Source organism: Betta splendens, chromosome 22 (genome assembly GCF_900634795.4).
Source record: "Betta splendens chromosome 22, fBetSpl5.4, whole genome shotgun sequence".
Taxonomy (NCBI): Eukaryota; Metazoa; Chordata; class Actinopteri; order Anabantiformes; family Osphronemidae; genus Betta; species Betta splendens.
The window spans coordinates 9,736,900-9,763,362 of record NC_040900.2 but is presented as its reverse complement, the minus strand read 5'-3'; the positions used below and the strand labels follow the sequence as shown (position 1 = coordinate 9,763,362).

The window sequence follows — 26,463 nt, the reverse complement described above, 5'->3', positions numbered from 1 at the left end:
ACAGATGCATTTTTGACCACTTTTTATTGCATGAATCAACTGACTCGAGATCCTGCACAAAAGTGTTTCAGCACTGCATCAAAAGAAAAAAAAAACATACAATGTCTGGGAGATTGTATGATATTTACAATAGATGCATCACTATGACCACTTATACATTATGTACATATTAGTCTCTGGTTTGCTAGGACAGTAGTTACAGAATGAAAACCTCTATGCACACATTACATTTCAGCTCTACAGGGAATTACAGTGCTTACAAAGAAACTGGCTGGACTACATTCACTCAACACAAAAATCAAGGTTAGAATGAAGATTGTTACATAGAAAGTTGTAAAAGACTCAGCTGCTGCAGCTCTAGACATGTAGGGGAAAGATTAACCGTAAAACAGGAAAGAGCGTTGTGGCAGATCTGCCTCCAGATTGAAGAGCTTGACAGAACAGTGGCCACTTCAGGAGTTTCTCTCAACAGACACATCGGCTGAATGTACAGTGAGGGGGCAAGTAAACAATAATGATGCCAAACACATTATCTGATTCAGACTTTGACAGCAACTACAACAGCCTGTGTCGCCGTGGACCCTAATGTAGCACCGTGAGTCAGAAGTAATCTGATGATCAGTGTCAGAACACACGACAAAATATTCGCCCATGTCCCAAAACTCCAGGTGTTGTTCTCAAAGTGCATTTTGTCCTTTTTTGGTGATGAACTACGCAACTGCACTGACAGACGTGTTTCTTTCTACAAATGCTGAGAACACACACGCAGCAGAAAATAGTTTTCTACTTTAGATGCTGTAAAACATGAAAGCAATGTTGTTCTGTTCACGCTTACATATCACCCAGTGCAGCAGGTTTTAAATTGCAGCCGATGTGAGTTCATGGGAATTGACAGTAGTAAAAATATTGAGAATCCTTTACTATTAAAAACAACAAAGTCAGGCTCTCATTTGTGTGAGAACTATTTACAAGTCATAATCTGTTAACTACAGCACCTCAACATAAAAAAAGCATAGGATTAACAGAAGGCTGCAGATGCTTAAAGTGGTCACACGTTACTTTGTGAAGTTGCGTGAGTTCAAACGGATGCAAGCTGTGCAGTCATATTACTGAGGTGAAACGTTGAGTCTAACATCCAAAACTGGCACCAGAGTTTAGTTTCCTGAAGCCTGTGTTCAGTGAACACACAATGAAATGCACCGGTGTGAGTGTGAAGGCTTTGGCCAGTGTGCTGAGACTAAAAAGCTCTTGGGTGGGGTCAGCTACAGATCAGCTGCCACATGATTTCTGTCAGCAATAAAAAAATATGTCTTAAGAGAAACAAAGCAAACACTGTACCTATGATTTCAAATAGTTCACAGAAAAAACAAACAGCACCTTAAGGTATGGACTCAAGTCAAGTTGGATTGGAGAAAAAAAAAAAAAAAAAAAAAAAAAAAAAAGGCCCAGGATTCCTTCCTGTCATTCCTTCATTTATCTGGTTTACTCATCTGAGCAGAGAGCGACAAAGACCTTTAAACCTCCCAGTAGTGTTTTTGTGTTAGAGTGCTCTCAGTTTAATACTTTCCCTCATTCCCTGGACAGGCACGTAGACGATCGGTGTGCAGCGCCATCACTCACCGTCCTGATGCTAAAACTTAGAAGTTTTTCCATCTAAAATGTAAAACTGAGCTAAAACAAAATAACAGGTTGTAAAATAGCAAACATACAGCTACAGTTAAACGTTACCTAAGGGTACAAAGTAAATGTAAAGAGGTCGTCTGAGGCCTATCCATAGTGTCTTGGTGTTTGATATTACATCTGACATATATATACTATATATATATATATATATATATATATATAAAAATAAAAACAATCCATTTGGCAACCTGTGTAAGGTCTTGCACTATTCCAGTAATCATTATTTTGGTCTTTGATATACATATATAGATATAGCGATAAAACTCTGTTCAAGACCACCTGTGGTGAGCGAGGGCTGGGATTCAAGTTAGCAGATGTTGATGCTGTATTTTGCTCTAACTTCCATCAGATTCAGTTACTTTTCTGCAGAAACCTGCTGGTTTCTTATTATTTTAAGCATCCAGTAATCAACATAAAAAAAAGAGAGGAAAAAAAAGGCAGTTTGGTTGTTGGAAGAATGAGAAATCCAAGACGGTTTAATTGTTTATCACAGACTCCTGACCTGTGCTCGCGCTGCTACTTTGTGCTTTACCACAGATGTTCTGCATTAGTGCGGATAAGTACAAGTAACCCTGAAAATGTAAAGAATAGGAAGTCTGAGTGGTGAGCTGAGGCTTTTGCAAGCATGCGAGAGACCAGCTGTGTTCCCTGATGACGAAGATGTACAGTGCCTTGGTTCTTCTTGTGATCTTAAAGTTTGTTCATTAGCAAGAGAAAGCAGGTGTCAGTTTGGTTTGGTCTTTTGGCGCTCCTATTGAAAGGGGGGGGGGGGTGTCAAAGGTCTCAAAGGTCACTTCAGGCCTCAGCTGCTTTCCTCTTGGAGCCCTTTGTTTTAGCCACGGCTCCTTCTGCCTTCCTGGAGCCTTTAGGAGGACGGTTAGCGATGGCTGCAGCAGGGGCATTGGATGTGGTTTCAGAGCTGACGTCCTGTTCCACGTTGACCACTTCCTCCAGCTCATCGTGCTCCAGACAGCACAGTTGTCCGGTGTGTGGCCAGGGGCGCAGCGCCCCCTCCTGGTGAGCCTTGCAGAAGGAGTTGGGGCAGAGCTGACAGAAAGCGTCAGAGGTTTTCCCACAGATGTCACAGTGATGCCAGGGGCAGTCCCAGCGGCCTGTGAAGACAGAACGGAGGCAGACAAAGCTCAGCACATTTCACATTCAGCTTAATAATATATAGCTAGCTATATTATATATATATATATATATATATATATATATATATATATATATATTATATATATATATATATATATATCTATATATATATATATCTATATATATATCTATATCTCTATATATCTATCTCTATATATTATATATATATATATATCTCTCTCTCTATTATCTCTCTCTCTCTCTATCTATCTATATTATCTTATATCTCTATCTCTATCTCTAAGTCCTACTACACAGTGTTTAATAGAAAGTATGTGTCTTTTAGAAATGCTATCGGTGCCACAATGTATGTAAAAATAAAAATGATTTGAAAATAAAATGCGTGACTGTGCTTCCTACCAAAAGGTCTCTTGGTGAGGTTCAGGCAGGACAGGTGATAGGCTTTGGTGCACATCTTCTTGCCACAGAGCACCAGCTGCCCTCCGTCCCCGCAACGGAAACACTCATCCTCAGATTTCTTCTTTCCTTCGCTTTTCCGCCTTTTATACTTTCTCTTCAACCTCTTTCCTTTTGGATCGGCTGTTTGTCCATTTGAATTCTGCAGGTGAGATGTCGAGGACATTTCATTAATATATTTTTTAATAACATTAACATGCAATGTTTGGTTTTATTATAAAGTTCTTTTCAAAACTAAAATTGGTATTTTCTAATGTACCGCTGATCTTTTTTGCGTTCCTATTTAACATGTTATTTTGAGCTAAAATTAAAAAAAAAGAGACGTGCTGCTCTAATCACAAACTTCACCTTTGGACGATCACCAAGAAAACCACTACAGTTGGGGGCTCCGCAGCGGCAGACGGTCTTCTCATTGCCGAGACAGTCAAGGTTGTAGTTAAAGGTCAGTTCTGTCCCTGTGAACCAAATAAAATAAATCGTTCTATTTTAAAAGATGAAACATGATAACCAGGTGAGGTAATACAATGTATTTATTAGGAGTATTTAAGTAAAATGTGTCTGCTGAGATTGCAGATTGTTTCAGCATCGTCGCACCTGCGGGGATGTCACAGACAGCAAACAGGCCAACCCGCGTGTCACCGTTCACCGTCCACTTCTGTGTCTCACAGTTGGGCTGACAGCTGTGGTTCATAAAACGAGAGTAATTTCCCTTTGGACCAGCGTCAATGATACGGTCCTAAAAACAAAAAGATGGAGGCATTCTGAATGAGTTTACTCGTTATACATACTTGGAATAATAGGAAAAGTAGTGTTTACCAAAGGATGTTTGTTACTTGGTAATAAATAGATTATTATTATTTTACTGGCAATTGTAGTATTGACTACTATAATGTTACACTTGCCTCTCATGCAACATTCCCAATGCAATACTCTGGTTGCTCTAGCTCCCAGCTGAAATGACACTGCTATTTTAACAGTGCCCTGACACACTGTGAGCAAAACGGCTTCTTCCCAAGACTACTGTGGATAACCGTGCTCAAAAGCTATTTTACGCAATGCATACTATAATAAAAGTGCCTGGTGTAGCCCAATGCTAGCCCTGTTAGAACCAACCTTGTCGATAGTGAGCATGTAGAAGTCAGTGATGTTGTTTTCCTGGGCGTATTTGATCCTTGCCCGGCACTCCTCCTCATCGATCAGCTCTCCAATGTACTCGTTCACAAACTCACCCTGTTTTTAACAAACACTGATGTCATGATGGGGAGAGCAGTGATGCCAGACTCATGCAAACACAACCTGGTTGAACAAGTGACTTTTTTATAACCAAGAAATATTACAGTGCCAAGTATAGATACACACTTTAGGCCAATACTAATATTGACAGAGCTCAAAATAGAATATTGGTTCATGTTCTGTTGGGGACATTTGTAGCATGTCACCTATTGACAGATTATTTTTGTAACATCTTTTGTGCTCATCTAAAAACATCAAATGTTTATCTGTATGTCTTTCTCCTTTCAGAGAACAGACAAAGCCTGAGTTCCAAAGTCTTGATCTTTGAAGAATTAGTTTGCAAAGGAGCTTTTAACTGGATTGATCTTTATGTACTTTTGACACGTCATCTTTCCAACTAGAAGTTGGATTTATGGCTGAAAAGCATCTCCACCCACCTTCTTGATGTCCCGCAGGCAGATCAAGCCCCAACCTTTTCCGGGTGTCTTGATGATCTTCGTCTCGGGGTAGAGACGTTTGGTGTAGTCTTGGTTGCAGCAGCGCTCACCACTGGGACACACCTGAGGGTGGCACTCGTACTGCAGCATGCGGTTGAGGCACTCTGACTCAAACCCACACGGCCTCTCATCTGTCGGCTTGCAGTTACACTTGGGGATTTCAGAAATGTCTGCGGTGTAGACCTGAACTTTACCAACTGGTTTGTTGACCTGTAAAACGAAAGCCAAAAGCCAGACATATTTTACACTACATGACTAAATAAATGGTATAAACTGTTAAAATACACATTAAGCTAAAAAGAAATAAAAAAAATTGCAGTGTGATTTCATACCTTGATAACTTTGTAGGGGGGTGGTTTTCTGCTGTTCTCTTGCGCTTCCTTAGCTTCTCGCTTGATTTTTATCTCCTTGAATCGAGCTTCAGCCTCCAAAAGAGCTGTAGGGAAGAATCCAAGAAAGATACAGTTAATAGACAGCGCTTCAAAATAACCATAACTAAATATATAACCCCCCCAAACTAAAGAGGGAGTGTCCCACTCCAATATCGATTTAGTACCATAGCATTTTGGTGTGAGAGGGTGTGATTTGACTGAGAGGTGGAAATTTTCACTACTCCACTTATATAGATTGTAGCACTTGTGTCTGGCTGCACTTTTGGATACGAATGTGCCTCTATTACCTTATAATTCTTTAAGGTAATAAAACTGTCTACTGAATCCTGAGGTAGTTCAGTAGCTTTACCATTCTTAAAAACCTTGCCGATGCCATTCCTCTGGTATTTGATGCCCCTGTCTCCCTCCATGTATGGAAACACTCGACCCTGGTGAGTCCAGAAGTAATCCTTGGAGCCAAAAAAGAAAACAGGAAACTCTCCAATCTGATGCCGGAGATGTTGGATATTGGTGGGAATATTTCGTGGGTGGTGGATCTCTGCAGGCCACCATCTACAAACAAGAAGGTGTTACAATGTGTTCAGATTAAAAAAAGAATAAGAATAAATTGAGAGAATTACAAAAAAAAAAAAAAAAAAGGTTTACCTACCTATACGTTCCCAGTTTGACCCAGATGATGTCTCTATATTTGGGCTTTTTTCCAGCTCGACAGTCATTGCAGAACCAGCTCCCATCAGGCATTGCAATGTTTAGACAATCAGGGTGAAAAGCTGCAGGACAAGACTCACAGCATAACAGCTGTCCTCCTGCAACACAACAAACAATTCAGTGTAACCAAGAATACCAAGAATATAGGTGGGTGTGTCATTTCAAAGGTTGTTGCGCATCAGCAGCAGGCTGGCAAGCAAGCTATAAACCATTGCTTCCACAGTTGAGTCATTGTACTGGAGAACATTGAAAAAGAACAGACTAACCTTTGGAGCAGACGAAGCACCAGCTAACATTGACATGACTATGGTGGCTGTAACCCTTCTTGGCGTGGAAGTGGTTGGTGCAGATAAAGGCTGCATTAGTGATCATCATGCTGCCTGCAGCCACACACTGGTCACCAATATGGTACGCTACTGGGCAGCGTAGGCAACGCATTAACCTACCTGCAGTAGACAGGGTTTATAAAAATTAATAATAATAATAATAATAATAATAATAATAATAATAATAATAATAATAATAATAATAATAAAAGCCTGTTTATTATTCATTAACAGATCTGTGGTCAGACCCATAATGGTGATTAAAGTAAAGAGGCAGTAATTTACCTTTAGTGGATTTGTGCTTGGCGCTGTAGTGGCAGCTCAGGCAGGCGTGGAGAGGGCAACGAAAACCCTTGTTGTCGAAAACAGTGAGGGAATTGAGGCGGACACAGGACTCGTGGTAAAACTTGCCGCAATGTGGGACATGGCAGCGTCGCACCTCAGTCTCTGACTGCTTACAGATAAAACATGAATGGATTCCTGGGAAGAAGAAAATGGAATTATCAACAATATTGCTACCATCAGATCTCTGGCTAATTTATGGACATCTCTTAGCGTTAAAGGCTGCATAGAAAACAGAGTCCTTACCTGTACTGCACTCCTGACATAGCAGCTTGTCATCTGGTTTAAAGGACTGACCCAGACAGTGAAGGTGAAACATCCCACCACACTGGCCTTCACAGGACACCAGGTCCTCACCAGCCTGCTCACATACCTGCAAGGATGGACACACTTACTGTGACTATGATATATAAAAAAAAATGTAAGGATGACCACAGTAAGAAGGCAACAAACCTGGCAGACAAATTCTTTCTTCCGTTCACCCTTTTTTGTCCCATCTAAACTGTCACTTGGAGAATCAGGACGCCCTTCGCTTCCAGAGCCCTGCAGCAAACAACATTGATTAAACTCCAAATAAATCCATGGTTATGAACAACACACAAACAATCCTATAATGTATTTGTGCAAAACAATACAAGAACTGAAGCGATCAGCCAAAACAATAGAGACTGTAATTTAAAGTAAGTCTGTCCAACAGATTTTTCCCTTTCACCTCAGGTTCAGGACACGGGGACAACCTCCTCTTTTTCACCTTGGCCACTGTGACTTGGTTCTCTCCCTCTTGTTTTCGTTTCCTCCTACGCTTTGGTTTCTCTGCATCTTGGTCATCTGTAATTAACAGGTACCACAGAACCACAGTAAAGCAGCTAATATGACAGTGAGGACACCGATATGACAATGAATATAAAAGAAATTCTCCAAACGCAGCACAGCCAGCACAATAAAGAAGGTTTTTACCAGCAAGAGGATTTTTTGACTTTTTCTGTCGTCTCTTTGTTTCTTTTACAATTTTGTCAGTTTTCTTTCTTCTCCTCGGCTTGTCTGTTGCTTCTAATGTTGGAATCTGGGAAAGTAAACTCTCACTTAGTATCTAAATCAAGGAAATTGAAGACTTACAAAAAACACATGATGTTGGTTTGGGCCCTAAAGCGTGCCCAGTAGACAGATGTCTTGCTGCATCTAATGGAATGTAATTATTTATATGTAATTATTATAATAAACAATTAAAATGTCCACTGCATCCTAGATGAAAAACCCACCTGTTCTTCAGCATCTTTGCTTATTTTGACTCTTTTTCTAGCATGCTGAATATTGTCTGCTGCAGCATCCGTTAGCTTCCTCTTTAAGGTCTTCTTTTGCTCCCTCTTGACTTAAGACAAAAGTCATATTGTGAAAGTTAATAATCTTCCTAATATAAATTTCAGTTATAAATACATGGTTGCAAATAAGCCACAGTCAAATTAACCAACCCATGACAGCCAATCAATGTTGATAGACTAACCAGATTTTAACTTTCAACAAACCTGGAACTAAAACGGGATTTGATGCTAGTTCAAAAGGGTCTTCTGTCAAAGAAACAGGCTTTAATATTCTCTTCTTTGCAGATTCAGAGGTGCTGTCTGTGGCAGATTTCCCTCGTCTCCCGACAGTCTTTGTGGGAGACTGGGTCTTTCTTGGTTTTCTGTTTTTCTTCGGAGATTCAACTGATTCCGCTTGTACATCAGGTGCAGAAGTGATGGGATTCTGTAAATACAACAACTACATAGTTTTAGTGCTAGTGCTCAGAATTATACAAATATTACAAAACACTTGTTTAATTTGAACTTCAGATTGACATGATGAACTTTGTACCAATTTCATCTTACAAGACTTAGAAACTGGTATCACCACACTGGTCTAAACTCTCCTACAAGTCCTACCTGCTTGGAGAAGAGTTTTGCGTCGAGTAGAGACTTTGTTATGCGGTTTATTTCTTCGCTCTGCTTTGGCTTCAACTTCTCCAAGATGTGGGGGTTCAGATGAGGACCATCATCATCATACAGAAATGCAAAGTTTGCAAGTCGCTCGTCCAGTGACATACTGAAGGCCTCCTTGGCTTGAATGAGGCCCATGTTCCACTGTACCTGCAGTTTACGTGGTACAGAGGGTGTGGTCTGTGAAAAAGATAGAACAGGAAAGCAAGATTATATAAGAAATTTGATTAACTATATATTTCTATTTAGTCGAAACTGCTACATATTTATGAATTAGCATAATATAAGCAAGTCTCTGCAGACCAAGTCTTTCTAAACAGCAGCACACCCTGTCCTCCACAAAGCATCACTTAAAAAGAACCTCATTTACTTTTTTGTAGATGATGCGGGAGGCTGGCTGTTTGTTGCCTCGGCTGAGCTCTTGATACTGATTCTCCCCAGTGAAGGACACCATGTTCTTCTCAAAGATGTAGCCTCTCTCTGGGGAGTCGCCAAAATACTGCACATGGAAAAGCAGGCCGGACCTGCTGTTGGCTGCTAAAACAACCAAGACACAAGAAAAGTAATATTCTTTTTAAAAACTCATTTAAAAAGGCTAAATTTCAACAAAGGTTTTTTTGCATTTAACATTTAAACAACAGTAATTAGTTGTGATGCGTGCATTTTACCTTTCTGTTTATGTTTGAAGTGATTTCTAAATTCTGGGTCTGTGGTCACCATGCAAGGCCACCAGGGGTATCCTGACACTTTTGTCCAAACCAAATCTCCAGCAGAAAAACGGACTAACCGCAAAGACTCTCCTGTAGCTCTCTCTGTCAACTCAGGAATGACTTGATGCTGGAGAAAAGAAAGAAGAACAAATTTATCAGCCCAAAAATTAAAAAAAAAAAAAAAAAAAAAAAAAAAAAAAAAAAAAACTAAAATGAGGTAACGTGGTATTAGCACATTGTACTGGCTTTTACCAACTATTATCTAGGTATTTTCAAAGTAAAAAATTAAGCAAAACCTCATCAACTGCTTGAGCTTCATCAACAGCATTTGTGTGGTTGAGGGTTTCCACAGGGCTGGCAGTCGCAATGAGGTTTTGTTGAGGTTTTGGTTTGTGAGGTCTCCCTCTTCTTCTCTTTGTATGCTCTCCCTTCTCAGACCCAGGCATAGAACCCTTCGTGACTAAACTGGTCCCATTAACAGAGCATTGCTCAAACAGTGGCTGCATAGCCACCTGTGGTATTTTTATTTGTAGTTCAGCGTGAGAAGTGCAGTTGTGCTGATGGGTGCCATTTGTAGTAGGGGCTTCAGCACACTTAAGCATTGATGGCTCTGCAGCACAAAGCTCTGGTAGGGTGTCTTGATCCCCATTCAACACACAAGATGCAAGCTCTTTGAACCTCTCGTGGTTGTGGTTATGACTGTGGCCAGCCATCTTCTGAAGCACACCGTCTTGTAGTGTGGCGGCCAGCTGGGCAGCAGCTTTATCCATTAAGAGAGCAGGGTCACTGCTCATGTCCCCCCGACCTTTCCGTACACTGAGGGATTCTGGTGGCTGCTTCATGCTGATTGGGTTGGCTGGTTCAGGCATCGAAGGCAGTGAGCTACCTTTACCGTCCATCCCATCTAACCCTCTCCAGGCTCACTGAGCTACAAAACAGGGAGCACACAAACTTGTTAATCCACAGGTTCAATCACAAAAACATAAATGATACTTTGCAAGCCGTTTCACTTGGTCGGTTGGTTTAATTAAATTTGGGGATCAAACTACTGTGAGCATAACTTTACACATTTTACAAAATGGCACTCGCCAAGAAGGAATAACCAGAAAGCTTGAAGCCAAGCAAAAAACGGCACCTGTCACGCAATGTTTGAGTCGTTCAGTTTGTATATTTTAGATAGTCGAGCAACTCGATCGACAAGAAGTAGCAATACTCAACAAAATTCAGACTCGAGTCTGGATTGCAACTAATGAATACGAGGAGAAGTCAAACGCATTCTCAAATACACCCATGTACACAAACGAAAACGAAGGGAAGCTCTAATCAAAACAAATTGGGAGTTCTCCCGGAAAAGCGCTAGCTAGCTGCCGCCTGGGACCAAACGGGATGGAGAATAGGGGCTGCAGGATCCACCGCATGCAGCGAATGCCCAATGAGTGTGTGCTGAGCTGTGCCGCGTAACCCCCGCATCGCCGCCTGCAAAAGCCGCGGAAATGGAAGCAGCTGACTAGATGCAGTAATGCAGTTGCGTTCGTTGCTGAAATCGACTGCATCTTTATTCAACAGCCAACTGAAAGCCAACTGGACATTTGGATAGATCAACCCAACAAGTCGTCGGACCTCGATTAAAGTCATCGTCGTAGTATCCATCATACAGTTATTCCCAAATCAACTAACATAACGTTAGCCTTAGCTTTTTAAAGTGCATTACCGGTAAACGGCAAAGAATAAACTTTCGCCAGCGGTTGCGTTATCATGTCATGGACAGGTTGCGACTATAAGCAGCGAAGCAGCGACTCCCACAACGCAATAATCTTCTGGATGCTAGCCCTGAGCAAGAAGACAGTCTTTTCCCATAATGTACAATCGCATCTCTGTCATAGCTACAGTCAGCCATTACACCGCATTCCAGCAAATAGACAAAGCCGCCAACCAACAGCTAAATGCAGTCATCTATTTCAGTTAGCCTCACCAAATGAAATCCGGTACGTGTACAAATAAATCGAATCATTGATGTGCGATTGCGATAGTTTGCTTAAATTGCTATAACCCCAAATGGTTGATAGATGTACTTTGTAGGCGCCATGACAGCTTGCTTCAAAAAGGCTAACCGCGTTAGCCAAAGCTAACCATCGTACAATTGAAGCCAAGTCAAACTGCACATTTAACGTTAGCATAGCATAGCTAGCTAGCTAGCAAGCGGCTCTTCTCGCTAAAATGGATGGTCGGCCCACACAAGTGTACTTGCTAAAAAACAATAGCGGCTAATACCCGTCGGGCTGACAATAGCATGAAAGAGCGGATCTTTCTCGTTACCTGTTCAATGTCCTCTCGATAGTTAAAGGGAAAAAATGCCCGTAGCCATCCTGTACAGGGAAGGATTTCATTCAAGTCGAATCAAAAGCTTGCGGGAAACTCAAACTCTGCGGCCGACCAGCGCGAAAAATACTCACTTCCGATTGGTCGGGAGCCGAGAGAGGATCCAACCGGTCCGTTCAAAAAACCAACCGTAGGAAGTAGCGGACCCGGTGTCTCCGTACGTTTTCCAGCGCAGCAGCACTTTTCCACGTTTTTTCCTAAAATCATTAATGCTCCCAGGAGTATGTCAGTCTTACTATAATAACGTAAGCGGACTAAATGCTTATTGTATCTTTTGGTTCATTTCCCTATTCACACATGTGTACTTACTAAGCACATAGCAACAAGTTTACGATTGCAAACTACGACATATTAATGTCAGTATAATCCCTAGTACAGTGCATGTATAATAACACGGCCTAAAAATTCAAGCAAAAATAAATTTTATATTTAATATAAAAACATTTATATACACACATATACAGACAGTAAATATTTAAATATTATTATTAAATTCACAAAAGCATATTTAATCTATTGATTATATGTAAGGCCTTCAGTTAATTCAAGCCTGTAGTACCGACAGGGAAGGATAGGGGGCTAAATAAATTAATTTTCCGGCTAAACTTATCTTTTCAAAGTACAATTGCAATCTATAAATCATAAGGATGTGAACGTAAGGTCAGCTATTTATATAGTGTGTTGCGTTGGCTACATGTATTGTTTAATTACTTTAAATTGAGGAAATTACATAAAACCGTGTAACCCAATACTTCAATTTTCCATAAATTCTTCTTAATGCCTGTAGAGCTTTTATTTTTATAAACAAACCGGAAATCTCTCCTGTCCTTACAGTGATTGCAACACCCATGCGCACACCGGTTTGACGTCACTCGGGAGACTGGCCCGGCTAGCTGTCATCCGCGTAGCACTGAAGGGCATGTCATGGACTAAATCTTCCCATGTACAGTTACATGTGTGCCGTAGCTTGTTATAGACGTACACAGATTTCGGTTTCTCTGCGTACGCGTTAGCCGGTGTTCAGTTTCGATACCGTGAACAAACGGTCAGTGGTTAACCTACTAGCTAGCTTATAACTTGTAGTAACCGTTAAAGGTGTTAAGTTCAGGCAAACGCAAGCTTGCTGATGGCGTTAATCCTGTTTACAAGGTCCCGGGGACCTTTAATGAAAACCTCACGATCATTAAAGAGTGAATTCAGGAAAGGCAAAGGTAAGTTTCGATGTTTATTTCTCACAGTTTGTCTTTGTCTATGATGAAGTAAGGCTAGCTGTTAGCATAGTTTTATTAGCATCTACATGTGTCGGACAGGTATTCCTTGGTTAGCCCGGTTTGGGTTTGTGGGAACGAACTGACTCAAGGTGTAGTTCACGCGCTATTCACTTTGAATAGCGGATACTTTATTATTTTACAGCTATAAATTAGTAACCATCTAGCATTAATGTTGTACGATTACTTCACCCCACAGGGTTTTCTAAGGAACCACACCTTTCTGTTCAGATTAAAATAGCAGCAAACACGTTTGAGGATCCAGGTTTATCCCAGGTCAGATGGTCAATGTTGGAGAGCTTTTGTCATGAAGTTAATGAAAGACAGGTTCCCTTGTGTCTGTTTAGCATCCGCAAGACGTCCTCACGTAGAAAATAAGTCTAAGTCCATTTGTTTCTGTAAACACAAATGGATCTGTATCTAAAATACCCCTCTGTTTTTTCACAATAGAACACATTTAATTTTTAAATATTTGGACAATGTTGTGAAATGATGATGATTTTCCTTGTGCTGTTATATTATAGCCAGAGTTATAATGATTTATATTATAGTTTTAGTTTTGTATGATGTTATATTTACTGACCACATTGCTTAGATTTTGTCTTTCCACTGTGGTGAACTGGACCTTGCTCAATTTGAGTGTGGCTTCACTGCAACTGTGAAGTTTCATATCTCCTTTGATAAGCCTTGGGGTAACCATTGTACAACCAGTGTAGACAATTAGGTGATTTATTAATTTGCACTTACCACTGTTTAATATACATTTTATCAAATAGTCAGACAGTGGCGATATAGGTAGCAGATAATGATAGACAGAAGAAATGATTTAATTCTGTAGTTTGGTTAGTGCATTAAAGCTGGGTATAAATAGATGACAGGCTCATAAATGGGATTTGTCTGTCTGCACTTCATGAACTGAGATCGTGTTCTTGGCTTTAGGCCCAGATTATCAGACAAATTGCAGTGCTAACATGAGGAAAGGCCAGTGCCCCGATAACAAAACATGACTTAAATTAGGCTTAATTTTCGCTTAATGTCCCTTAATGTCTATAAAAACAAAGGTCTTCTCACATGCTTATAGTTGAGCTGGCACATCATATTCTGCAACAAATGTTATAGACACCTTATAGCCGCTATAGACAAGAAATGATAAATAAGTATCTAGATACAAGTTATTTAATACAAAATAAGTGGAGGTCACATCCCACTGAGCTATTGATAGTTAACCCCTACTCCTTTTCCCCAGGAATAACCATCAACTTACTGTGAGTAAATAGTATGATAATGAGTAGTCAGTGCTGACTGCTTAGAAGCCCAAACAGTCTCCATGCAAAAATTCAGTATAAACCAAGGAATGCCATCCATGACCCAAAAATGTCATCGTTTGTGAGCATCGTGAGAGATGCCTGACAAATACAAGCCAGCAAAGATGCATTTAGATGCGCTGAGCATAACAAAATAAAACACAGTCTGAACATATAATCCTCTATAATGTTAAACTGCTGCAAATACAAATTAAAAAGCCAAATTGTGTCTTTATGGGAGCACTTTAACGCTGACTCAAGGTCTCAGATTGGTGATATGTTGCTCACACACTGTGCAAGGAAGTGTTACTAGACTACCATTTAGGCACTCATAGCCAGGCAGCTGCAGGCTTCAGGTCACACATGAGTGAGTTGCAGCATGTAAAAGTGAAAGGGACACAGCTGAGCTTGACCTAACTCTGACCTACTTCAGTTTTAGATGTGAATGAATTAGATATTATAGATCTATTTTTAAGTAATTTTAATAGCATTCAAATTAAAATTAAGGACAGTAGACATTTTGCCTAAGAAACACGACTGAGTTTCAATAAATGTGAAAGGAAAAATGATAAATACCAGAGGGATGAACCCACAGAACAAATACTGTAGCAGTGTTTACAACCCAGGCAAGCGGTATAGAGTCAGGTCATGTACTGTATTTCCAGGTTTTTCTTTGTGAGCTACTGTAGTCAGCCGCTCAGCCACAAAGGTGACACTGTTCCAGTAAACTCTTGGCCACTAGCCACAGTCTGCAGTGTTCAGCCAGGCCTTGCTGGATTCATTCCAGGAGGCCATGTGAGAATCAGGGGAAGGGTGTGGCTAGGTCGTCTGCTCTGAGATGATTGGTTCCAAGTGTCTCACCACTCCACCCTCTCTCTGCATGTACATAAAGACAGCGCCAGTGGGGGGTTCAGGAGCCCCCCCACTGTGTGACTTTGTGGCCCAGAGGTTGTGAATATCCTGGCCACCAAGACAAATCACTGTGAAGATATGCACAAATAAAATTCTTTTTCTAGAGTCCAATTTCCTTTAAAACCGTATTAAGTCTGACGATTTCTTTACGAAGGATTAATCTGTCATTGGCTGAGCTTAAAGTCAGTTACGAAGTGTCCATAATATTAGTTTTCTGGAACTTCTACAGTATGTGAAGTTATATGTTGCCATTGGTGATACTGGAACTATTCTCTTGTTTGTTCTCATTTTTGCATAATCCTACAGATCTACAGTGATTTTTGTTGCTGGGGTCATAGTTGGTGTCAGTGGGTTCTGAAATCATGTTGCATTAGAGCGTGGGACCAGATAGCTGCAAATGTATGAGCTACTCCTTTGCTCATCAGCAGCTGAGAGTGCTCTGTGTGCTCCCCTATCTGTCTAATGGCTTATTAGCACAACGCATGTCTTTTTTCTTCTTTTCAGGAAAACTGCAAGATGGTGCGTGTTTCAGCTGCACAGCACTCAGACTCTCCATTCAAAAGTAAGCCAGTAAAATGATTGGCTCGTATATTTTGTTTGCTCTTTTGTACAATATCCTAAAAATGATAAAAAAGGGGTCTCTGAATTGCAATTATCTTTAATCCATTGTTGTTTCCTTAGACTTGATGCCCTCCAGCTTGGTCGTTTGCCCCAGGTCTCATCTTCCGGTCCATCGTTTCCCCTGTCAGACGGATGTGTGGGCCCCTACCAGGGCCCAGACTCTCAGCGACTGTACTGTGCTTTCGTGTTGGGGTCCACTTCGTCACTACACCCTGCAATTACATCAGGGGCCCAGTGGACAATGGCGCGACCGCAGCACATGTATGGTGTCCGGTGGATACACACTTCCAGGAGGAGATGGGACGACTCGAAAGTGGAGAAGTCACTGCGTTCGCTAAAAGACAAGAAGAAGCTGGAGGAAGGAGGGCCGGTGTACAGCCCGACACTGGACGCGGAACCTGTGAGACTGACAATTAGACAGCGGGTGGTGGATGAAATCAAGCACTACTACCATGGCTTCAGGCTGTTATGGATTGACACTACCATTGCAGGACGAATGTTATGGAGGGTCCTGAACGGCAACGCCCTGTCCCGCAGAGAAAGAAGACAGGTAGGACAGATACGAAAGGGAGAATCAGAAAACTATAAATTCAAAAGGTGTCTCTGGGGAAATATTGCTGATTATGAACTTATTGTTGTAAACCTGGAAGGCTTCAGCTGTTTTCTCCTGTGACTCAGCCTTTAGAGAACATGGCTTTAGAGATCAGGGATGACTTGGCAACGATTCAGGTCTGACAGCTAAGACATCTTGTTCTTCGACGTTTAATCCGCAGCTTCTTGAGGCTAATGGGATTAATTATAGAAATGAGCTGCATGCTGAGTGTTTGCTCACCGGACACTCAGCAGATTGTGCTACTTGTTTAAAGCTCCTCAAGCTGAAGCATTATGTGTTGTGGCTTTATTTAGAAAACGCCATTTAAAGTTAGCTTCACTGAGGCTTTTCAGGTCCTTTTTTCATTGTTTCGCCTGTAATTTGCATAAACACTTTTAGTAGATCATAATCATATTACTTTTACTAGATTTAGCATCTTTCACAACTTAATATCATTACATTAAAAAAGTAGTAAACAATTCAAACACAGAGCGCTACGATATATGAATTCAGCAGACACCAAACTCACTATGGTTGTGCCATAAAAACAAGAACTAAGAAAAGTGTTAGTAGCTGTGGGTCAGTGCTGATGATGACCAGAGTTTCCTCCCATGAGGTTCACACCATCTTAGCATCTGCACCTTTTCAAATGCAGCTGACTCCCTCGGAGTGAATGTCCTGAACCCATCTACACCCCATTCATCGAACCTGGACTAGCTTTGCCTCCTTAATCTCCTCCTTTTCATATTCACTCACAATACCCAGGGCTCCGTTTAAGGCTCCTTCCATTTTAATCGGTCACCCCCTCCCTCCTTTGATGCGGAACTCAGGGAGATGATATACATGTCAATAGACTCCCAGACAAAGGCCTATTCACTCAGGCTGCCCCAAATCCCTCACCCTACTGCTCCACTGACATGCAGGTGTAGAGTGGAGAGAAAAGAGGACTCGTGTTTTGGCCTTCTCCCCTTTCTGTAGATGGCTTGTGAGGATTGTTCAAGGACAGTCAGCAAACCATGGCTGGATAGCTGCACAATGAACCAAACCAGTGTCCGGCTGGTACCTCTGCACTCTGAGAATTGTTCAGTCTTGGCCTGAACAAATGTGCTTCCTGTTGGCTCAAGTGCACTGTTTTGGGGCCCTGTACGGCAGAGTGTTCACTTTGGTTTACACACCTACATTCAATTGTTGTAGCACTGAATTAGAAGGTTTGTGTTGCTCAAGTGATGTTTAGGCACAGGGTTAAAAAGTGTGGACTGTTGAAGCTAAAAGACAAAGAAAGACTTGCTGCTGTCGTCTCCCCCCACTGCTGCTCTCTGCTGGAGACATACTCATACAACAGCCCAGGATGTGCACAGCTCTCAGTCAATCAATCAATCAACCTTTATTTCCAAAGCACTTTTCGTATATAAAAATACACAGATACCCTATAGGTTAAACACAGATGAAGGTTTAAAAGAAATAAGAAAATACGTAAAAACACCAATAAAGCATACAGCACAACATGCTAAAACAGGAACGGACAATCTTAAAGAAAACATTATAGATTAGAACTATATAAAGGTAAAGGTAAGAGCAGAAGTTGATGAATGAATCTTATAAAAATGAATGAGAGTTATCTAAAAGCCACATTAAACAGTAAGTTTTCAGTTTATTTTTAAAAATTTCAAGGCTTTTTGCAGACCTCAGGTCTTCAGGTACGTTGTTCCATATCCACTGTGTGTTTTAATTCTAACTTTAAGATAATTAAGAGCTTTGAAGACCAGTAAAAGAATGTTGAAATGATTTATAAAACACACAGGCAGCCAATGCAGAGACTTGGAATGGAGTGATGTTTATCAGTGCCAACTCTGGCATCATTTGAATGTCGAAATAAGCACTTTCATATTTCCCAGCATCATTTTCAACGTCCTATAGATTACTTCACTACCAATGTTACATTTCTTTTGTTCTCTGCAGTTTCTCAGAACGTGTGCAGACGTCTTCAGACTTCTTCCCTTCCTGGTCTTCATTATTGTCCCTTTTATGGAGTTCCTTCTCCCTGTAGCCCTGAAACTCTTCCCCAACATGCTGCCGTCCACCTTTGAGACACAGTCAAAGAAGGTAATCAAGCAAGCAACATGACATGCACTGTCGATTTTACCCAGAATCCTGACGAGGTGTTTACAACCTCGAGGAGGTTTAAAAACATGACTTGATTGGTAAACTGTCGTTTTAGGAGGAGAGATTGAAAAAGGAGCTGAGGGTCAAGCTGGAGATGGCCAAGTTCTTGCAGGACACCATCGAGGAGATTGCTCTGAGGAACAAGGCTGCTCAAGGCGACGTGACTGAGGAGTTCTCTACCTTCTTTCAGAAGGTTGGTGTTCAACTCAGCTCTGCCCTCTGCTGTTGAATAAGCTTGTGTCTTTTACCTGCTGATTGTCATACTGTCATGCTCACTGGCTTTTTGCATCTCTAAATTTGGCGTCCAGTGTATAGGGATGAACTAGAGCTCATTCCTTCATCTTTGCAGATTCGTGACTCTGGGGAGCGTCCCAGTAATGAGCAGATCCTGAAATTTTCCAAGCTTTTTGAGGATGAGCTGACGCTGGACAACCTGACCAGACCTCAGCTTGTGGCTCTCTGTCGTCTCCTGGAGCTTCAGTCCATTGGGACCAACAACTTCCTCCGCTTTCAGCTCATTATGAAGCTTAGGGCCATCCGTGCTGACGACAAGGTATAAAACTGGCATAATGTTTTCCCTAATCATTGTGAGAACTGAACGGCGAGCGCCACTCTCATACAGACTGAAATAAAAACAGCAATCAACAATGTCTCCATTTACTCTGATCTGCTTGCCCAGCTGATTGCAGAGGAAGGGGTGGAGAGTCTGAATGTGAACGAGGTACAGGCAGCCTGTCGCGTCAGAGGGATGAGATCTCTCGGTGTCACAGAGGACCGACTGAGAGAACAACTCAGCCAGGTAAAAGACAATAAATGCAGACCCCCCCAGAAGACCATGGTCTATGACTCCCTTGTCATAATGATGGGTATGTTTCTGCTTGTAGTGGCTGGAGCTGCATCTGAACCAGCAGATCCCTACGTCTCTGCTGCTGCTGTCTCGAGCCATGTACCTCCCAGACACCCTGTCTCCAGCCGACCAGCTGAAGACCACACTGCAAACGCTTCCCGAGATGGTGGTGGGTTACAAAAACTGGAATTTAAAAGATTTATTAAAGAAGGACCCAAACCACAGCGAATCTTCTCTTTTCTTCCTTATCTAGACAAAGGAAGCCCAGTTAATGGCGGCAGAGCTGGAGCTCTCCAAAGTAGACAATAAGACCAAGGTGGAGACAATGCTGCAGGAGGAGGCGGCCATACGCCAGGACAACAAGGACAGGGAGATGGAGAGGCTGGCTGATGCTGCAGAGAAAGCTGCCAGGGTAACAGCCCTCTTTGGGCCTTTTTCATAATTTAGCTCCATTTGTTTGTTTTTAGTAGTATTGTTAGTTTTCTGTCCTCTAAAGAATCCTCCTGTTGGTAGAGCAGCAGAGAGGCGTTGTAATATTGGTAATTTGGTTTCTCTTATTCTGCAGGAGGGCGAGTTTGAGCTTGAAGCAGAGCGGGCAAAGCAGAGCGAGGCGGAGCCAGTGTTGTCCAAAGCTGAGATGGCTGAGACACTGAGGGACACGGCACCTGTCCTCGAGGGAATCAAGGTAACGGCTGATTTATACAGTGAAGCGAGCAGACTCCTTGCAACGCGTTTATTTATTTCATTTTATTTCTGTCTTAATTCTGTCTTATCTGTACCACAAACTTTGAACAGTGGCAGACACTCCTGCGCTACCAGGTTAGATTTTATATAGTCTCCTCCCAAATGTCCCTCACTTCTGTACAAGTTTAGTGTCCTAGCATGCACATCATCTGGTCTGTCACTAAGCTGACCCAGATGTGGCGTAGACCCCCACATGCGTATGGAGTTTTCCTTCTTCTCTGTGCTCATATCTCTAGACAGAGGTGTCACTAAGTGAACCTTTCATTTCCTAAATTAAACCATTCTACAATTCCCAAATCATCTGATAATGCGTTGTAGGATTGTGTTGAGGTCCCCAGTGGCTTAGAGCTTCCTCCTTTGTCCATGAACCCTACATGCAAAAACAGTTTGATGTTTTTTTTGGAGGTGGATTAGAGATTTTCTTGTGTTTCAGGGTGAGGAAATTACCAAAGAAGAGATTGACCTGTTGAGTGACGCCTGCTCGAAGCTCAAGGAGCAGAAGAAGCTGTTGACCCTGGAGAAAGAAGAACTGGAGGAACTGAAAGATGATGTGCAGGAATACAATGAGGTGCCTAATTTAAACAGTAATTACTGTAGGTCCGTTCTGTGCACAGTTTGCAGCACATGTTTAAGTGTGTTTGGAATTGTGCTGTGTGATTTCCAGGATCTGGAGGAGATAAAGAAGGAGCTTTCAAAGACTGGCCAGGAGAAAGCACTAGAGGAGTCGAAGGCAAGCAAGCGTCTGTCTAGGAGAGTGAACCGTATGATAGGTCGCATCGACAAGATCATCACAGAGCTGGAGAAGGACAAGGTCATTCTGGATGGAAAGATGGATAGTGGAGCCACTCCACCCGTAGGGTAAGAGCATGTTTTACCACCGTGATGTCTTCTTTCCAAATAAAAGTCTCAAATGTGGAACAAATCTTTTTCTAAATGATTGAAATCATCTTAGTGAAATTTAAATTATAACTTCATTACCAATTATTTCACAAAGTGATAAGTTAAGGTAAGACTAACTTCATTATTCCCAACGTTCCTTGGCTGAGTGTCCCCTTTGTGATTTTTATCATCCTCTTAACGCTTCATTAACAACTGGAGTGTTTTGGATTTTAATATGTGATTATGTGGCATTACGTTTTTGTATTTTTTTTGGAACTGTCATCCTCCTCATCATCATCGTCGTCATCCTCATTATCATACTTCCCTGTAAAATGATGGTGGAGATAAACAAAAGGATTAGAAGGTTTCCCAGAAATAGTGTACAAATAAAACTAAATTTCGTTTCCTTATTTCTAAAATGTAAACTGTTACTGATTGCCACATAGAGTGATGGCACATAACTATAGTAATTTGTCATTTGCTTGTCAGACAAAGGACAAATACTGCTGTTGCTGTTGAGCCTAGCTGAAACTGTGCTGTGAAGGATCAGCCATTTCTCATCCAGTCTCTGTTTCTGCTCCTTACACCTCAGTGCTGTCTCATTGTTGCTGTGCCCTCACTTAACTGAGCACTTTGTGGTTCTTCATAAATGAAATAAATCCTCCTTAGATCAATAGATGTTGCTCAAACTTAAACTGCTTTGATTTGAACTATTTAAGATGGTTTTCATCATCGGTTAAACCTGTCTTCTTTTTAAGTGGGCTGCATGGCATCTCGGCATGAACTAAGTTGTTTGCACCACATTTAACCTGATGCGAAAACAAGAAATCAACTTGATCCATTTGATTGGCGTGACCTGGGAACCTTGAATGCAGCATGTTGTGCAGCAGACTGCTCCACCACATTTTACGCCCTGTCAAACCTGGTAACCGTTTCCTGTATGCAGTCTGTTCTACACCTTCAGGGAGAACCTCATCAGCATCGATGAGCTGATCAACGTCATGCGGCAGATCCAGAACATTCCAGAGCACAAGCTGCAGCGCATTGCTGAGGCGCTCGACGACAACAAGGATGGGAAGATCGACATTGATGATGTCATCAAAGTAGGTTCACAAAACGACTAATATACTTAGAAAGTTTGTAGGATTACAGTATTTGCAGTTGTTACTAGTAGAAAAATGTTCTCATAGCAGTTGCTGTGTCCCTAATGTCTATTGAGTTTCTTCTGCTTTGTGTTCCTCCAGGTGGTGGAGCTGATCGACAAAGAGGACATCGACATCTCCACCTCTCAGGTGGCCGACATCATGGTGATGCTGCAGAAGGAGGAGAAGCTGATCGAGAAGGAAAAGGCTAAAGAGAAGAGCGAGAAAGAGCAGGCAGCCACTCTTGTACCATAAACACAGGAACTTGACAAAAGAAAGACTTTAGTGGCTCAAGCTTAGTCACAGTAGACCTCTGGACATCAGATTGATCTGGACAAACTGAGACAAAGAATCACAAGGTAACAGCTACCTTCCCAGAATGTAATTTTACTATCTCCTAAAACTTAAAATGAAAAAGGCTTGTTGCCTTTAAAACGCACATTGGAAAGCAACTATTATGGGTTTTCTGGAGTGATCGTATATGATATGTTGATTCTTTCTTTTTGTGTAATTTTCCTAATTAATTTATTAACACAGGGAACACAGGTGTGAAACCACAAAGGTCACCAGGGTAAGACTTGGCAAAAAGAGAAACTTAATCTGAAATGAACTGCTTGGAGAGGAGCTCTAGTTTCAGGTTTGAGGCAAACTGTTCTGCCTTTCATTTCATTTAAGTCATCATCTCAGAGAAGTGAGAAATCATTTTTGAACTTTGCACAGTATAAGTGATCCATCATTCCACCTTTTATTTCCTCTGTCGGTTTTTCCAACACAGCATCTTGTCTGTCATTCTAACATATTTTAAGGTGTTATTTTCTGATGTGAACAAGGACAGGTAGCTCGGTGGCTGCAACCAAAGACCTCCATAGAATCTATTAAGCAAGGGTGCAGATGATGAAATTATAAACGTATATAATTATTCCCAAACCGAAAAAGGATTCTTTTGGGTTCATTACTTTCCCTAAAACATAAAGAATGACTTTATTTTAAAAGCCAAGGACTGAATTTAGCAGCATCTTCATCAATAATTACATTTTCTGTACTGTAATTTCTTATATTTAATTTTTTTACTTATTATCTTGGTTCTCAATTCTTAGTTTAGCAAAATCTGGCTTACTCTAGTTCTCTGTAAAATGCCAAAGTCGTGCACTGGCACATTAAGTGAGAGACTAATGATAATGAGAAAGAGACACCAAAATAAACCAGCAACCAAATGTTGGTCAGTTGTTTGTGTGTAGCAGTAGTTTATTTTTTAGTTTCTGTTTCGAAAAGTAATTCTTGGTTGTTTCCAGTCGTCTGATCAAAGGGTAACAATAGCTTTTTGTGAATGTAGGTAATTAATTTTATGCACAACAGTTATATGGCAACTGTAGATTTTGATTATTTTCATAGATTTAAATACAAAGTGGCCTTCTCTCGACACATATTAGCAATTACACACTGTGTTTATTTATTTTTGAGGATTTTGCTACACTATTATAGCCTTTATGTTATTTTTGTCTTGATGTAGTTTTGTTTGTGGGCCGGAGAAGCCTGGATGAGTCAGCTGTAGATCAGACAGTTTGATTTGTAGGCGCTGTTTCTGTTTGTCCTGTGGCCGCGGATGTGTCCGGGTTGTAAACGGCGGTTCCTTGGGCTAAAGAAGCTTCAAATCTCCCCCCGGCACCTCTGTTGAAATGCTAAAGGTAGTGCGTGGTCTGACTTGATCCTCCGCAAGAGTCCCGTTGTAAATGAGGATGACAGAGTGGTACTTGAGATAACGCTGAGTGGATGTCGCTCTATTTCAACCGTTCCCGGAATCCGCTGTGGAAGTTGGATCGGGTTCCATCAGGCTCTGCTTGGCCTGGGACCGCTCACAGTGATGGGTGCAGGGTAAACACTTGCCCCATACATGGGCCACAGCCAGCTCCAGAGGATGGTGGTGTTTAGGTTAGCGATGCTCCGACGTGACATGGCACCCCACCCCCCCTTTATAAATCAGCAGCTAGTGTAAACACGTCAGAGGAACATTGTGACAGCGTCTCGATTACACTCAGCAGGAGAGAGTTTGCTTCTGCGCGCCTCACCTGGGGGGAGAGCTGTGTACGTGGGCCGGCTTAAATCAGCTGTTTGTCTTTTGGGGATTTCTCTTTGATCTAGTAGGAAGAAACACAGCAGATTTTAGCTCACTGTCTTTAACTTCCAGCAGAGTATTCACACTGGTCTCAACACACTAGATATGTGTTAATCCATGAGACAAGCCGTCCCTGGAGAGTGTTGACTTTGAGGAGGGGTTTTGGATTTAGTGCACTAGAAGAACAAGTATTTTAATTATCCCGTTTTTCTTTTCTTAGTTCTTTTTTGATCTTTAAGCTGAGACAAGTGTTTAATTTGTGATGAAATGAATTCTCAGGCCATGGGCAGGAAAGCGTGACTGAAAGATAGGACTACTGATGTGGGTTTTTGCATTCGGTCCATTCAGTCTTCTTGCTGGATGTATAAGAATAGGAGTTTCACCTTCTGAACATTCATAAAGGCAGCTTGGGACAGAAAGAAAGAAAGACTGAAGCCAAAGTCCAAATGTAATTGTAGAGGGTGACATTTACGTTTTTTTTTATTTTGTATTTACAGTGTGCATCCTGAATAATCAGCCTAGTACCTGCAGGGAGTGTGAGCTCGCATTAGGACAGAAAGCACCTCATTTGTTGTGACAATGCACGATTAGAGAAGCTTCAGCCACTGTCCTTTCTCACAATGTTGGATTCACAACATTTCCAATGTGCGCCAAAAAAACTAGTTTGCGTTAATCTTAAAAAGAAAACTCAAAGTATCTCCTCCTGAAGAAGAGTCTTTAAATTCCCCTTTTCCAAACAAATCAAGTATACGTGTAAGGAGACATTTACGAAATAAATGTGTTTTGAATGAACCATTTTCATTTGTCTCGTCTGGTTTCCATCTCGCATCACTTCACACAACCATTTTAGGATGTGTGTCTCCACATGCCACCGCGCAGCCATTTGCAGTTAGCCCTCATTCCTCAGTTGTTACTGGCCTCGCCACACAACCTCTGTCCTCTGCCACTGGAATGCAAGCAGGCTGATTTTCCAGGGACTATGTGTTAAGTGGTTGTTTTAACAGACCGGAGCTGGAGACAAAACTAAATACGCGAGATGTGGCTCTTAACTGTTTGTGTGCGCTGGTCTGTTAAAATGAAAGGGAGCACAGATGTACAGCTTTAAATGAATATATAGCCTTGAACAGAGGCTGAAGATTACCAAGCATGTCATAGAGACTTTATGTGGCACTATTAAAACAAGCAGCCACAGGTCTGAAGCACGTGGACCCCAACGTTGCAGACACCCTGGATGTTTTACCACGGTCCTTCTGCTCCCTGTTTGCATCCTTCATCCCAGTCGGCTCAGCAGGGAGGCGCCAGGTGTTTGTCCTGGCTGCTTGTCAGGATGGTGAAACGTGTGTGAAGGCACTTATCTGAGGAGCTGTCTGCTTCAGGGACCTTAGCCACGTTAGTAAATCACCATGGAGTTTGTCAGGCCTGGTGTAAAAATATGTCTTGAAGTAATTAGGACATGTTTTTACACACATTATTGGAAACAGTGTTTCTATTATTTACATTTTAGTTTATTTTTTTTAAACATAGGAGGAGCAACTTTATTAGTATGTTACCGACGCTGACAGCCAGGTTTAGATGTGCAATATCAAGCAAAACGGTGAAAACAGAAGCTGAAAGTTTTCATCGTGCTGCATTTAAAGTTAGTTTATTCCTATTGTGCAGGATTCGTCGCTTTGTCAGAGTTGTTGTCATTTTGTCACCGCGGTTCCTTTCACGACAGTTGAACGTTTGTCTTCATGCACTGCTTTGTAAAAAGCTTTTTTACAACAGAGGGACCTTTTTTTTTTTTAAGGTAAAAGGAGAAGATGCAGAAGATGCGCATATCGACGCACACTTGCACATATCAATGTAAACCATCACAGGGCTTGTGTCTGTCTGCTCTGCTCATGTACCAGAACCGGCTCTGCTTGTAAACGGGGAACTGAGAACATCTGAGGCGTCTGCATGGTTCAGAAGCTGCTGTGATCGCGCTGTTGTACGTCTCCTGAAACCAACTGCACAGTGTCTCTTGGAGCTCTGTCGCCTCCAGCAGCTGCTCGTCTCACCCATTAAAGGCGTTTTCAAAC

General features: G+C 41.6%; 2 protein-coding genes across 7 annotated transcripts; one reads left to right on the top strand and one right to left on the bottom strand.

Annotated features, from left to right (window-relative positions):
* Positions 1 to 7: 7 nt before the first annotated feature.
* Positions 8 to 11,558, bottom strand: nsd2 (nuclear receptor binding SET domain protein 2). Of its 2 annotated transcripts, none has more exons than XM_055505952.1 (22): positions 11,409 to 11,558; positions 9,733 to 10,364; positions 9,395 to 9,563; positions 9,097 to 9,260; positions 8,673 to 8,906; positions 8,277 to 8,496; positions 8,013 to 8,122; positions 7,711 to 7,816; positions 7,466 to 7,581; positions 7,207 to 7,296; positions 7,000 to 7,126; positions 6,697 to 6,891; positions 6,352 to 6,531; positions 6,027 to 6,183; positions 5,727 to 5,929; positions 5,318 to 5,421; positions 4,926 to 5,195; positions 4,369 to 4,485; positions 3,850 to 3,991; positions 3,604 to 3,710; positions 3,199 to 3,397; positions 8 to 2,795 (listed from the first exon to the last, which is right to left on the bottom strand). In XM_055505952.1, the coding sequence occupies exons 2-22, from the start codon at positions 10,333 to 10,335 to the stop codon at positions 2,479 to 2,481; spliced, it is 3,930 nt and encodes a 1,309-aa protein (XP_055361927.1). In that variant the 5' UTR covers positions 10,336 to 10,364; positions 11,409 to 11,558; the 3' UTR covers positions 8 to 2,478. The 2 variants fall into 2 exon arrangements, with proteins under 2 accessions (XP_055361927.1, XP_028994928.1); XM_029139095.3 differs by having other exon boundaries at positions 9,097 to 9,263; positions 11,409 to 11,557.
* A 1,097-nt stretch (positions 11,559 to 12,655) lies between these two features.
* letm1 (leucine zipper-EF-hand containing transmembrane protein 1) lies at positions 12,656 to 25,197 on the top strand. 5 transcript variants are annotated; one of them, XR_008693730.1, is made up of 16 exons: positions 12,657 to 13,026; positions 15,804 to 15,861; positions 15,981 to 16,470; positions 18,472 to 18,615; positions 18,731 to 18,868; positions 19,025 to 19,228; positions 19,355 to 19,474; positions 19,560 to 19,691; positions 19,776 to 19,934; positions 20,088 to 20,207; positions 20,318 to 20,341; positions 20,700 to 20,834; positions 20,931 to 21,124; positions 22,092 to 22,248; positions 22,390 to 22,646; positions 22,825 to 25,197. XR_008693730.1 is itself a non-coding variant. In XM_055505958.1 (15 exons), the coding sequence occupies exons 1-15, from the start codon at positions 12,942 to 12,944 to the stop codon at positions 22,540 to 22,542; spliced, it is 2,295 nt and encodes a 764-aa protein (XP_055361933.1). In that variant the 5' UTR covers positions 12,656 to 12,941; the 3' UTR covers positions 22,543 to 25,197. The 5 variants fall into 5 exon arrangements, 4 of the variants coding, with proteins under 4 accessions (XP_055361933.1, XP_055361931.1, XP_028994966.1 ...); XM_055505958.1 differs by having other exon boundaries at positions 12,656 to 13,026; positions 22,110 to 22,248; positions 22,390 to 25,197; XM_055505956.1 differs by having other exon boundaries at positions 12,658 to 13,026; positions 22,390 to 25,197.
* Positions 25,198 to 26,463: the final 1,266 nt, after the last annotated feature.